Source organism: Talpa europaea (assembly GCF_964194135.1).
Source record: "Talpa europaea genome assembly, chromosome: 13".
Classification (NCBI taxonomy): Eukaryota; Metazoa; Chordata; class Mammalia; order Eulipotyphla; family Talpidae; genus Talpa; species Talpa europaea.
In genome coordinates this window covers 10,725,152-10,739,360 of record NC_140080.1, presented here as the reverse complement: position 1 = coordinate 10,739,360, position 14,209 = coordinate 10,725,152, and the positions used below count along the sequence as shown (strand labels likewise).

At 36.8% G+C, this 14,209-nt stretch overlaps 1 protein-coding gene across 1 annotated transcript in view; it reads right to left on the bottom strand.

Moving 5' to 3' along the window:
• Positions 1-12,871, bottom strand: part of LOC311183054 (bifunctional heparan sulfate N-deacetylase/N-sulfotransferase 3) — a 126,878-nt gene extending 114,007 nt beyond the window's left edge. The window contains exon 1 of the mRNA XM_084252282.1: positions 11,810-12,871. Within this exon, the coding sequence (XP_084108408.1) occupies positions 11,810-12,832 (1,023 nt within the window). The 5' untranslated portion in view covers positions 12,833-12,871. The remainder of the gene's footprint in view (positions 1-11,809) is intronic.
• Positions 12,872-14,209: the final 1,338 nt, after the last annotated feature.

Below are 14,209 nucleotides of genomic sequence, written 5' to 3'. Positions count from 1 at the left end.
TAGATGTAAGGAACAAAATCTTCCCTTTAAGGGGGTGACTGGATGAAAGCAATTTCTGACCTGTTAAGAAGGGGAGAGGGCAGACACTGTCACCTCCCAGTTATTTTTCTTTGCGAAGGGAGAGTATTATACAGATCAGTAAAGGAAACAAACATCCCACAGGAAGATGGACAAAGGTCAGTTCTCAAAAGAAAACTATCAACAGGCAATAAAAAATGACCATTTGAATCCTATGTCACAATAAAATAAAACATTAATGAAATAAAAATGTTTAACCATCAGATTTTCAAACATTAAAAAATAACTAAATCCAGTATCTAAGTGGGACTTAGGAGAGATATTTTTCCTTCTTTGTGATTTGCTAAATTATTTGATTGTTTTTATTGCAAAGTACAGGTATTATTTACATATTCAAAAGTATTCACAATTTATTTTCATTTTGGACAAAACAAACACACCAACCAAGCTCACACTAACTGTAGCTTTTCAAAGACAAATGTTTGAATTCAGTTTAAAGCTCCTAGGATAAAATTTCTTTTCTTCACTGAAAAATACTCCTCAAGTTAACAATTTTAATCGCCTGGTGGGGTATCTCTGTTCCACTCAATTCAATCCAGAGCTTTGTGATTTCTTTGATATCACATTATAAGCACATTTATTAAGTCTAGGCCCATAAAGAATATGTGACATGCCTCTCCTCTCTCTCTCTCTGGTCCTCTTTTCCTTGTCACACCTTCCTACCCCCAGAATACTGCATTTCATTCCTACTGCTTAAATCCTACTTTTTCTTTAGAACTGGGGTACAGGCCAGAGGCACGAGAGGGTGAGAGGATTCACCAGAGATAGAGTGGAGAACAGAACAGACTGACCGAAATACACTGCTGAGGGGAGCAGCAGGCAAGACACGAGAGGTCTGCTGCGCCATGTGTGTATATCCCCAGCCGAAATTGAACCTGTGCTGCAGAGGCTGCGGACAGCTTCACAATGCTGCGCTCAACCCACTGTGCCACTGGGGAGGCCCCTTAAATCCTACTTCTCTCCCAGCAACAGGTTGAATTCTGTCACAGAACTTTTAATTCTATTTTGATCTCTTTCCATTGTATATTTGCTTGCATAGAGAATACTGAATATTTTTATACAAAAATCATTTTAATATGTTTCTACAAAGAAATATAATAAGATCCATGTCTTTATATTTTGCATAATGTTAAATGCTATTTACTCAAACCAGTGTTTCCCTACATGTGCTTCTCTACCATCTACCTTGGATTTATTGAGGTGAGCATATCAAATAGAAAGGTTCCTGGGCCCTCTTAGATCTGCCAAGCTACAACCTATGAACTTGGGATGTGGCGCCCTGCATTTTTAATCAAGCATTTTACATGATTATTTTGCCTTTTCTGTGATTTGGAAACCCATGAAAATAGTCTCATCTTGATAGGTGATTATGTCTAAACATCTCTCAGTGTCAGATTCTTTAAGATAACATTAGTGGGCCTCCCTGGTGGCTCAGGGGTTGAAAACAGCACTATCAAGCTATCAGTAGCCACTGCAGCATGAGTTTGATCCCCGGCCAGGGAGCTACCTACATGGCACAGCAAACCTCTCCTGTCTCACCCCCTGCTCCCCTCAGCAGTGTGTTTCGGTAGATCTGCCTGTTCTGCTCTCCACTCTCTCTGGTGAATCCTCCCATCCCCCACACCTCTGGCTTACACTCAAGTTCTTGTATGCATAAATAAATAACTCTTTAAAATAAATAAATAAATAAAATATAACACTAGTGGCAAATTCTTGAATTGTGCTTTTAAAAATTATATATCATCCTACTTTTGTTCATTAAAAAATTGCAAGTTGAGCTATCCTTAGTAACTTAAAAAATATCTGTTTAGGCTCATGGACAATAAAAATACAATGATAAAGTCGTGACTGTATTATCTGTGAGTTACTTAAAGGATTAGCTAAACTTCAATAATGAGTTTTCTCCTGAGTGGCATTCAGTTCTATACACAACCAGCCTGAAGTGGCAGATAGCTTAAAAACTCAGATGTGCCAGGAATTCCCTTCTAAGGTTCTTGTTCTAGAGGATGTTGCACTGACATGGTGTTAATTTGTAAGGTCAGAGGACTGAACATGGAGCGAGTGTTGTGTCTCTGAATTACCCTGAAAACTTGAGGAACAGCCTGTGTCACTGGTGTGATTAGAGACAGAGCCCATTTAGGGAAATTGCACTTTTTTGAGTGCAGTGAGCAGCTGGGTCCTCCCTGAGTATGACAACTGAGTCCTAAGTAGTTCCTGTGAAGCTGCAGGTAGCAATGATTTTGGAGATCTAGTTCTAGCAAGAATGTTCTAACAAGAATAGGAATTATAGCTTTCATATTCCATTGTTCACCTGCCCCTCAGTCAGACCAACAGCAGTGTCTTGTATCAGATAACAAAAAAATGACGATTGGGAAGATTTAGTCCCTTGTGTATATTACATTCCTAGATCAGAGTAGCAAATTATGCAGACATCTTTTTAATATCAGCATATTTTTGTCAAAGACAATAGAGTTAAAATGAGTTTTCATCGTAATACTTACTTTTTCTTGAAAATGTTGTCAAATCATTTTTGTTAAAATGTTGTACAAAATTGCCTAAAGATACTTTTCAGAGTTCCAGAAATCCAAATCTGTCAGGTTCCAAGTATTAGCTACTTAGATGGTAGCATCTCTAGCCTCTGACCAGTTTACAGTCAAAATCACTCGACTAATTTACTCAAGATTATCAAGCAATTTTTCTCTTAGGATTCCTAAAAAAGGAATGACTCTGTTTTGTGTTGCTTGAATGTATGTAGATCATGTATTTCTAATCTCCTCCCTCTCCTACTATATAGATGATTGAATTCAAGGTTAAGAATAGTGAAGAGGTTGTTTTATGTTTTGATAATTTTTTTGTACCCCAACAAGTTGGATTGATTTCTCCACACAATGTTCTTTTCATTTTCTTCTTTGGAAAGTTGGTTCTACTTAGTAGATATAGATCAGTGGGGGAAAAATGGAGACAGTTATAGTTACTTAAAAATATGTAACCCTAAAGGCGAGAAAAGAAGTATGGCTATAACTACAAACACCAGGGAACCAAAGCAAAGGAGCCATGAGAAGGGATAAGCAGGGAGAGTGAATTCCCATTTTTATCTGTGGATTGATGTCATCTGAGTAGGGATTCCAAAGAGGGAAAGGCTGATAAAATAGGATCAGGGACACAAGTCAAAGAGGAGAAAGTGCAATGAAAACAGTGACCAGAGCTTTAGTAATTATGGTAGAACTAAAAAACTGGTCCTTAATGCTTTTTAATTATTCTCATAATGGACGTACTCCTGGAAAAATTAGTGGATTGTTGATAGCCACACATCTGCTCCTATTATGTGATCTTTGGAAAGATTAGTTAAATGACTCAAGTAAAGAAAGGGTTACTTATTCACCCATGTTAACCTTCAGAGTGTAAGGGATATGAAAGAGTTTAAAAGCACAAAAATAATTTAATTTTCCCCAATTAATTAAATGGACTCAGAGAGCCAAATTAATTATTTGATCATATATATGTCATCAAAGCTTCATTTCCTATGAGGAAACAAGTATTATGTCTTTTGGGGGACTGAGTTGGTATAAGAATTGATGGCATGGTTATGTGAACACAGCTTGGAAGGTACAGTAAGGCCTTCTTCCTCACACTCCTCCTCAAGATGTCCATGTCCCAAACCCCTGGAGCCTGTGATTATGCTATTTTCCACGACAAAGGGATGTTGCAAAAGTGATTAAACTGAGGACTTTGAGATGGGTAATTATTCTGGGTTACTCAGGTGATCCAAACAACTCATATAGGTCCTTGAAGTTTTAGTTACAGGGAGATGTGGCTATGAAAAAAAAAAAAAAGAGAGACACAGCATTGCCAGCTCTGCAGATGAAGTGGGGAACATGAGCCATGGACTGTAGGCAGACTCTACGCAATGGCAAAGGGTAGGCAATGGATTCTTCCCTAGAGCCTCCTAAAAGGAATGTGGCCTGATCCGGACCCTGCCATTAGCCCAGGGGGATCCATGTTGGACCTCTGACTCTAGAACTATAAAATTATAAATCTGGGTTGTTTTAAACCACTGTTGGTGGTTTAAATATACAATATTTTTCTTCATTAATTTTCTATTTTGTTTCTGTTCTTTTTGAAAAAAAAATGTGTCTGTTTAAGGGACCTTAGGACAATATATAAAATGTAAATCTGAGTACATACAGAAGGAAGTTAATTGAAATCATTGGAAGGATAGGTAACTTTTGTTCTTTAATTGACCTAACACCAAAAGTGTCTGCCATCTTGCCACTCTAATTCACTTAAAACTGCTAAACGAAGGCACTTACTGGGATTGCAGACTAAGTGCCTAGAAAGGAGACATTTGGACACTGAACTTATTAACTGATAAACTAAAAATGACAATGGCCAAATTATTGCAGCTATTTGAATATAGACATTCTAAGAAGTGGCTGATACCACTTTTTGTTCCAAACTTATAAATAAATCCTAGGCAAAGTTTCAGACAAGACCTGTCAAGCTATAATAGACTGTTTAGAATATGTTTCACTATTAAGAAGATTTGGTAGGAAAGATTTGCTATGGACACCATAGTACTGCTGGGAAGCAGTGTAAGCGGAAAAGTTCAGCCTTGGAAGCCAGACACACCCATATTTTATATCCTAGGATGGCTACTGACTAGTTGTAAGATCTTGGTCTATGAAACCTGTTTCTTTATATGAAGTGATGTTACCTATACTCATTGTTTCAGAGAATTTTTATGAGAATTAAGTGATAATGAATATGAAAATATTTCCTATTTTGGGAGTAGCTAGGTACCCCAAAGACATCATTATAAAATAATTATAGAATAATTACATTTTATGGACCTGGGAGTATAATCCATCAGTTTGGAATTACAAAAGAATATACATTTATTTATTTATTTACTTACTTACTAGAATCAAAAATACTAAGAAAAAATCAGCTCTCAACCCAGAGAAGAGCACAACCTATTAACTGTCAAATCATAAGATATTCTTTGTCTTTTATTTCCTTCTAAATTTGTGTTTTATTATTCGTCAATACATCCTTGGAAATCTTTATTACAGTACTTTGACAGACAGTGTAGACGTTAATAATTTTCTGAACTGAGAAGACTATCTCAAAACCTAAATCTTCAGGTTTCTTCCTATAATCTCTTGCCAGTCTATGCCTGGAACTTGTCATTGTCTGGTTGAGCTTTAGTGCCACCTACAATGGCACCCTTTAGCATTCAGGGGAAGACTGCAGTGCCCAAGACCTTTAAAAATGTAATTAGCTACTAGATCTTCTGTGCACACACTCATGTGTTCAGTAACAACACTGAGCCTCCTTTAAATGACTTAGGACTCCTTTCAGAATGTCAGTGCATAGTAAATAATGCCTTAACAGTAATAGTAATAGAAATGCGTTCCATCTCATAATGCAACAACAAATTTAATAAAATGAATTAAGTGTAAGTAGATTATGAACATGTAAGTTTTTCTCTTTGGTTTATGTTGTTTTTACTTGTCCATTTAAAATTATTGCCATATGAAAAAATGTTCAACATCACTTGTAATCAGGGAAATGCAAATCAAAACTACCATGAGATACCATCTCACACCAGTGAGAATGGCACATATTAAAAAAACTAGCAACAACAAATGTTGGCGAGGGTGTGGAGAAAAAGGAACTCTCCTGCACTGTTGGTGGGAGTGCAAACTGGTCCAACCACTATGGAGAGCTGTGTGGAGATTTCTGGACCTACTAAACATAGAGCTTCCATATGATCCAGCAATTCCACTCCTAGGTATTTACCCAAAGGACACAGAAACATCAATTCCAAAGAACACCTGCACCCCTATGTTTATAGCAGCACTGTTTACAATAGCTAAGCTTTGGAAACAACCCAAATGCCCAAAAATAGATGACTGGATCAAGAAGATGTGCTCCATATACACCATGGAATATTACTCAGCATTCAAAAAAGATAAACACATGCAATTTGCAGCAACATGGATGGCGCTGGAAGGGATCATGCTCAGCGAAATAAGCCAAAAAGAAAAAGAAAAATACCGGATGGTCTCACTCATAGCGGGAATCTAGAAAACTTAAATAAGGGACCAGGAAAATGAATAACTATAAGAAAGTGAAAATCAAAATCAAAATCAATAAATAAATAAATAAAATTATTGCCAAACACTATTTCCAGAAAATGACTTCCTTGAAACAACTCTTTGTACAATTGATAGCACACTATGGCTATTTGATTTTGAGGATAATATGGACATTGTTATATTTTCCTGTCTATTATAAATCATATATCAAGTTTAGAAGTATTCCAACACACACACACATGCACACACATGGGGAGGGAGGGAAGTGAGGAGGGAAGAGAGAGAGAGAAAGATTGATTAATTTATTTCATGTACATTCATAAGAACAATCCAAAGTTGCCTGACTTTTTGAAAGAGATAAAAAAGTTAGGGTCCAGGGACTTTTGATATAGTCTATTACCTTAGACATTCCATTCAGGTGACTTCTAGAAAGCCCTAATCTTCCTAATAGGAGCAGCAGTGGTTTACACACGAGAGAAAACTGTCAACTAATATTTTGAATCCACCAAAGCTATCAAGGGTGAGGGTGAGTAAAGGCATTTATAACCTATAAAAACTGAGCTAGCTGACCACAAATAAAGGGGGGAGCTGGAGAGTAAAGTGGGGAGGGAGCACAATGGACAATGGTGGAAGATTGTGGGTGCCTTGGTGGTGGATGGAGTATGATAATAGCTTCTGAAGGTGGGGGTGATCCTAAACCTCTAATCATATACTGGGTGTTGTAAACCAATGTTACCCCCATTAAAAAAAATTAAATTGAAAAGAAATCAAATGGGAATAAGAAAATAAAAGATAATAAACAGAGATAATGTAAAGAATTTAGAGAAATATGGGTTTAGGGGGTTAAAAAGGATTAGTGCTTTGTAAGGGCCTTGACGTCCATTCAGAGCAATGTAAATGGTGAACTATTTGGAGAAATTTTTACTTTGTATTTTTACTCATGACAGAATAATTGATTGCAGTAATCCCCCTCCCAAACATTTGGTATGTTCAGTACTATTTCAGTGATTTTATGACTCCTCTGATATTCCCTTGGCTGGGGCTCTGAATATCCTTTGGAGAAGAGGTCAGGCCCAGAGTGCTCATGTGTAGGCTCTGCCTGCAGCTCCCTGGTCAGCCCTAAGAGCCTGAGAAGTCAGCCATGTCTATCTTCTGAGCCCCACGCCACTGATTTCTCAGGGCTTTATGGCTTCCTACTTTGATTTCCAGTGTTTTCTTTTCCCTAGGCCTCTTGTAAGGTTCGATAGAGAGGAAAACAATAATATATCACTCATGACATTGTATTAAAGATTTAAGAACTGCCCCGTCTGTGAGACCACTTAAAAAGTGTGGATTTTTGAAGGAGTAATCCACAAACAGCCATATGAGGGACTGTAAAGTCAGGAAAAGCTAGAATGGTCTGAGGTCGTGAGACGAGGGAAGGAGAATCGAAGCTTTCATAGGACAAGCACCTGTGTAAATGCGCAGATATGGCCCTTCATTTTCTCATGAATGTTAGAAATTTTGTTAAAGTTAGAAAAAAGAAGTGTCTCTTTGCAGACACTTTGCAGACTCTTTGCAGAGAAGAGAGAAGCATAGGGGAAAGAGAATATGAGGTCTTTTGTCCAGAGCCTAACTGCAGAAAATTCAGTAAAACCCTGAAGGACCACCTATGCTAGCATCTCCTCCCTGTTAGTTTCCCATCTGTCTTGGGGTGATGTGTTACATGAAGCATTGTAAGTCTAGTGGATTTTAGGCCAAGAGTGAATTAATACTCCTAAAGGAGAACTTGAGTTAACAATATTCATCCACTCATGCTGGAAGTCTAACTTTAAAATGTTTTAATGGTAAAAACATTTATGTATAGAGCACATTCCCTCTCCAGAAATTTTCTGTAGGATCAGTCTCAGGAAGTTTGAAGGCACATCCCAGAACACAAGGAACTTGAATTTTCTAATATCACAGAAGGATTTCATGGTCTGTTTTAGACAAGTCTTGTTCATATAGCTCAACACACAAACCCACACACACCCACACCATTTCTGACTTCAACTGAACTGTAGGACCGCCACTTTTGAAGAATATTTTAATTCTCTAAATTATGTTCTTTCGTTCTTTAAGAACTATGACTTATAGCTTATAAACTCTTCAACTAATGAGGATAACAGCTTAGCTTGGTTATTATTTTTGTCTTCTTCGTGAAAAGTCATATTTTATGCTGTGTCACAGCTTCTTTGGTAGCTCTGAGGCTCCTTGAAAGGTGCTCATGTTATTTAGCAGCCAAGTAGATGAAAACTGATATTGCCTCACTTACTCTAATATTTTGATTAAATACTTTTTCTGTTCCACATAAGGAAAAAAATAACTCTTTTGAGGTATTTAATGCAGTAGTTTCGAATGCATGTGCTACTCACTGTTCTCCTATTTCTCAGGTAACATTCTTTATAACTTCAATTTCTCATTTTCAGATTTTTCCAATATTTTTAATATTTCAAATAAAGAGAGGTATTTATTCACACATGATTTAAAGAGAGAACTCAATTAAAATATTTCTATTGATAATGAAATATTAATCACCAAATCATTGATCTTGGCTTAGACTGAATGCTATTTGATCTTTCTTCACAGGAAAATATCCCTTCCTCACCCTAGTTGGTTAGGGAGTACATGATACTAGACTGCCTGGGCCTAACCCCACCCACTCACACTCCAGTCCTCCCTCTAGGTAGTTACGTCTTTCTCTTTCCTATCAAAATTTCTCGGTTGAGTACTCCACTCTCTCCTCCTCCATGCCTTACCCCCCTAAGATGCTCCTAAATTTACTGCAGTCATGCCCCTACCTCTATCACGCCATTCAGAAGGATTTGCAAGCTCTTTCCATTGCCCTTCTTTTTCCAAAGAAGACCTGCCAGTCATTAGTGGAATGTACCCCGCTGGTGGATTTAATTCTGCAGATCATCCCCTCCCCAAGCTCTTTACTCCCACGTTTAATATGACATTAGAGTTTCCTGGTCTTGGATTTTTCTTTTGAACTCTTGTTCATATCTCTCTACATGTTTTCTGACAAACAGTTTCTATCAAGATTTTATACTCCGTCACCTTCCCTTATCACTCTACAAACCCTTCTGCTGGTGATCTCACATACTTAGGTGCTTCATATCATTCCTTGTATAGAACGATGACCTCAAAATACATTCTTGCTACCCAGAATTCCTAGTGAACCATTCCCTGTTAAACATCTCCACCTGCAAGTCCCAGATGTATCTCAAAACTGACATTTTCAGTATGACCTCTCCTGACCTTCGTGATCCTCTTGCCCTCTCCTCTTTCACTGTTGTTGGAATGACCAACTATTATTAACTGCTGCAGAAAAATCTTAAAATGTCATCCTTGATTATATTCTCTTTCATTTGCATTAATCCAGTTATTCGTTGTTCAATTGTATGTCCTAAATACTTCTTAATCCTTCCTACTTCCTTCTTATTCTAATTTCCTGGTTTCAGAAATTGCCTTCTTTTGTCTGCATATGACTGCCACAATCTCCTAAATCATTGTATCACTCAAGTCCTATCTTAAAGTTCTGTCCTGCTAAATAGGACTCGGTAGTTTCTGGCACACAGCAGTATTTCCTGCAGCATTACTTAGATGAAACCGTGTAGATGCCTTTACCCTTGTACTTACCGCACTGTGAGCTGTCTACCTATTTATTTCTTCCACCTACCCACTCCTTGCCCCCTCCTACCACAAGGCAGTAATCACATTAAGAGGGGAACTTTGCTTTATTTATCTGTCTACTCCCAGTGTCTGCCTCTGTCTAGGCATGAGATATGACCAACCATTCAAAAACTAAACAGAAAAGATGCTCAGCAGAATCATCAACTATGTGCTTCCTAGGCTTGGAGAACTGTGCTTGCCTGCTCTCTAGCTGTTTTGTTCAAAATGAATAAAATCATGTATTATGAATCTATCTGCATATTAGCAAGAAAGCTCCACATATACCACCTATTGAATAATGAGTTACAAGCATGAACCAGTGAAAGAATGAATGAATGAGTGCATGTAGGAATGGAAATTGACTACAGTGAATTAGTGTTTGGAGCCACAATACCAGATACAATTTGGTGGCTTTAAAGCCCATTGTAATTCAAACCATGCTTATTTTTAAGCCCTTAGGTTAGTTAGAAAATATATTCCTAATCTAAATGTGCAATTTCATAAAATATTTTACACATGCTAAATTCTTATTGAATTTGCTCATTAAACTCTGTTTTATATGCCTTAAATTGGCTTAACTTTAAGAGTATAAAAGGCATTTTGTATTTTGAAAAATTAAAAATAAACTATGTATAAGGATATAGTAGCGGTTTGCAAAAACTCAGAGGTTAGTCTAACTTATCTTTTATAGGCATAATAACATGTTTTTGGCAGTTTTAGAGCATTTTATTTTAGAAATAAAATCTTAAAATATTTTTATGACAATATTTTAAAATAGAAAAATTGGAAAGAGAACTATGTACTGTTTGTAATTTTCAAGCATATAATAAATGTTTAAATGACCAGTGTGGTGTTAATTTAGCTCTATTTTCAAAACTATATTTTGAAAGACAGTGAAAACTAAAGCACAACCTTTTTATTAATTTCTATAATGTTAAAAGAAAGAGTAAAATATCTCCAAGAATATGGAGGGTTTTTTTTTATTTTCAGATTTGCAAGATGCTTAGTGTCTGGAGAACAGAATGCACTTTCAAGATATTTTTTCCATCTGATTTAGTTCTTCATATTTTACCAAAAGGTCAAAGCTGTACAGAATAAAAATTAAGTATCAGAATTCTCTCCTCTCACTTTCATAAGAAATCATCATATAGTAAAACAGAGACAGACTCCCATGGCATTTTGGATGGAAAACTAAGATAACAAGATTATTTAAGTTTTAAATTTCATTAATATTAAATAACCAGTTGCTTATGTAATACAATCATTACAATAGTAACTATCTTCAAATAATTACTATCTAAGGACAAAAGTTTTACAAGATGAAATCTAATGCATTTTAAATACAGCATATAGGCTTTATCTGTATACCAGAAATGGTCAATAATTTGAAAAAGTTAATGTAAATCATTATGTTTACATGTGAGTAAGTGTGCTTGTCTATTCACAGCTCTCCATATTTAGTAGTGTTAACTTTCTGAGTGTCAAACAAATATAAAAGAAAATGAGTTAAACATTTAACTTCCAAAAAGATATGAATGTGTTTCACTTGAAAATTTCTGGGAATATTTATTTCATTAAATTACTTTAATTTCATATTTAAGTGGACTGAAGTCTTCTTAGATTAGTAACAGTTTTCTAAGCTAGAGAAATTCTAGAATGATTTTTACTCTTTAGTTTGAAAACACAAACAATTTCTGGATCCTGGCACACTCAATCCTTTAATACAATCTTTATTATTGATTCAGAAAGAAATATGTTTTCAACTTAGTTGTTCTATTGCTGATACATAGGATGGACAGCTATTCCAGTGTTCCTAAGACTTTCTCAATAAAAGTTCCACGTTCCGGGTACTGCCTTATTCCTGGACAAATGCAGATGGTTGTTCACCCTACTAAGAAATGGACTAAACTGTGAAACTGTGAGATAACAGAGCTTACCTTAACATCATTGGTGTTCATTCTTGTTCCTTCCTTTCCCACGAAGATGTCATCAATATCCACAAGAATGTACCTATCCAAGGATAATGTGAGCCTCTTTCCTGACAAGAAGGAGACAGCATCTATGAAGATGAGCTTGTGCAGCCAAAAGTTCAAGTTGTTGCCAAAAAAAACTCTCTGAATTCCATCATGAAGCCCCAGGTCATGTATGACAGTAGCATGAAAAGCACCTTTAGAGATAGGAGGAGAAAGGTTTTCTGGGGTCTTTACTTTGGCAAATATTACTGGTTGGTAGGCTGAGTGATTAATGTGGAATACTGTCCAGTCAGCTCCAGGTAAAGAACCTTTTTCAAGCTTAGAAGATTTGGTCACGTGAAGCAATGGAGAATGGGGATTAATACAGCAATCTTTTACTGCAAGGTTTCCATATATAGAAAAAGGGAAACCTTTTAACTGAAAACTCTGTAGACTCTTCTCATTAGATTTGTGGAATCCAATGACACCCACGCCATATTCTACACAGTATTTATCGAGAAGGCTTCGATTCCAGGAGTCCATGTTGATATACTTTAAAATATTCTCGTAAATTATGAGAACATATTTGCCTTTCATTTTTTCTGTAAGTGCTGGGAGATCCCCCTTTCCAGGAGCAATTTCAATGTGGTACTGGAATCTACTTGATTCTAGAACCATAATGATGTCTTGGCCAAGTGATGAGTACTGGCTCTCCACAAACACCAGGACCGTGGCGTCTGTCCTTGAGGCATCAGAAAGCTTTGTGGCCTTCATTTCCATCAGCCTGTGAGGGAGGTGTTGGAAGTCGCCACAGTCCACTTCTGATGCCATCTCAGAGAGTTCATTTTCCTGCTTATAGCCACTGTACAGGTAATAGGCAGAAATGATAATGCTCACCATGCAAAACGTGGCAAGCAGAATGACTGTCCTTTGAAAGTGTCTGTGAAGCTTCATGATAAAACTCATGTTGTATATACTTCCCTCAGACCGTTGAAACAGAAGCACCATAAGAGGAGAAAAGATGGTGTTTCAGCTATTTTTCCAGGCCCAGCCAATAATTTATGTCACCATTGCAGCACATTTGTATCACTTGATCAGGACTCACAGAAAATATAATCTGAAAAGCAAAATAAAATAGAACAGAATATCAAATTCAGTCTGCAGCATTAAAATGAGCATGTTTTTGTCCTGGTGAATGGCACAAGGGGCTGGCTAGTAGGCAGGTGAACTGGTGTATGGTAAGGAAGAAAACTCTCTTCTCCCAGATACTGATGATGGATGGGAGGACTAGAAGGCAGAAAGCGGTGCCACTGAGAAGAGCATCTCTAGCCCTAAAGGGAACATATTGGGCTAACAAGAAGTTCCTTTTGTTCACTGAGCTTTGCATCAAACTCTGTAGTTGATACAGACTTAAAACCACAAAGAAGTCTGCTGAGCCATACGCTGCCACATCATGCAATGCATACGCATGCTATTTGTGTTTAAATACATACACAAAAATAAATAATACATATGTGTATATATTTATACATATTTCTAAATACACATTATGTATACGTAATTAATATAAGGTTGAACATATTTAATTAAATACTGTAATATACTAATTTCCCTCTGCGTAGTTGTTGACATGAAGAATTTTGCCATTCGATTTGCATTTCAAATGTATTAAAGAAACAGCTATCTGACAGTTGCTGTCACTGAAATAACCATTTTTAAATGCAGATAAGCTCCCTCAACCCAAATAATCATTTTACATCTGTATATTTACATGGTATATGAAAAAACAAATCAGGACAATTTTTTGGTGGAAGAATATGAGGATGAAATGCCTCCCCATTTGCTGCCACACTGCTGTGATTCTGTTTGGCATCGTGCACCTTTGGGCACCAATACCCACCAATTCATTGACCATTCTGCTGCTTTTGGGAAGGAGTTCAGTAATCATCCCTTCACCTCCCCCCCCCATAAAAAAGCACTATAGAAGAGTTTTCAGAAAACATTAGAAACTTCATGAAGTGCCTTGGTAGTCTATAAATACAAATCCCTTTTAAGTCCTAGTAACCTTTGAAAAATTTAGTAACTTTTAGTTGCTTCTTATTTTATTAGTCTTGGGGTTCTTTTATTTTCAAGGGAAGGTCTTATTATTGTTCATAAGGAAGCCTGAACTCTGGCTGGTAAGACAGCAGTACCTGGTGAGCAACAAAACATTTTATATTTTCCGTAAGTTTGGGGATCACTGAAAGACCGAAAAGAAGCGTTGGCCAGGGTGTGGAGACAATGGAACCCTCTTACACTGTTGTTGAAATAGTGTCTAATAAAAGTGTCTGATAACAGATGAGTAGATAAAGAAGTTGTGGTACGCACACACAACAGAAAACTACT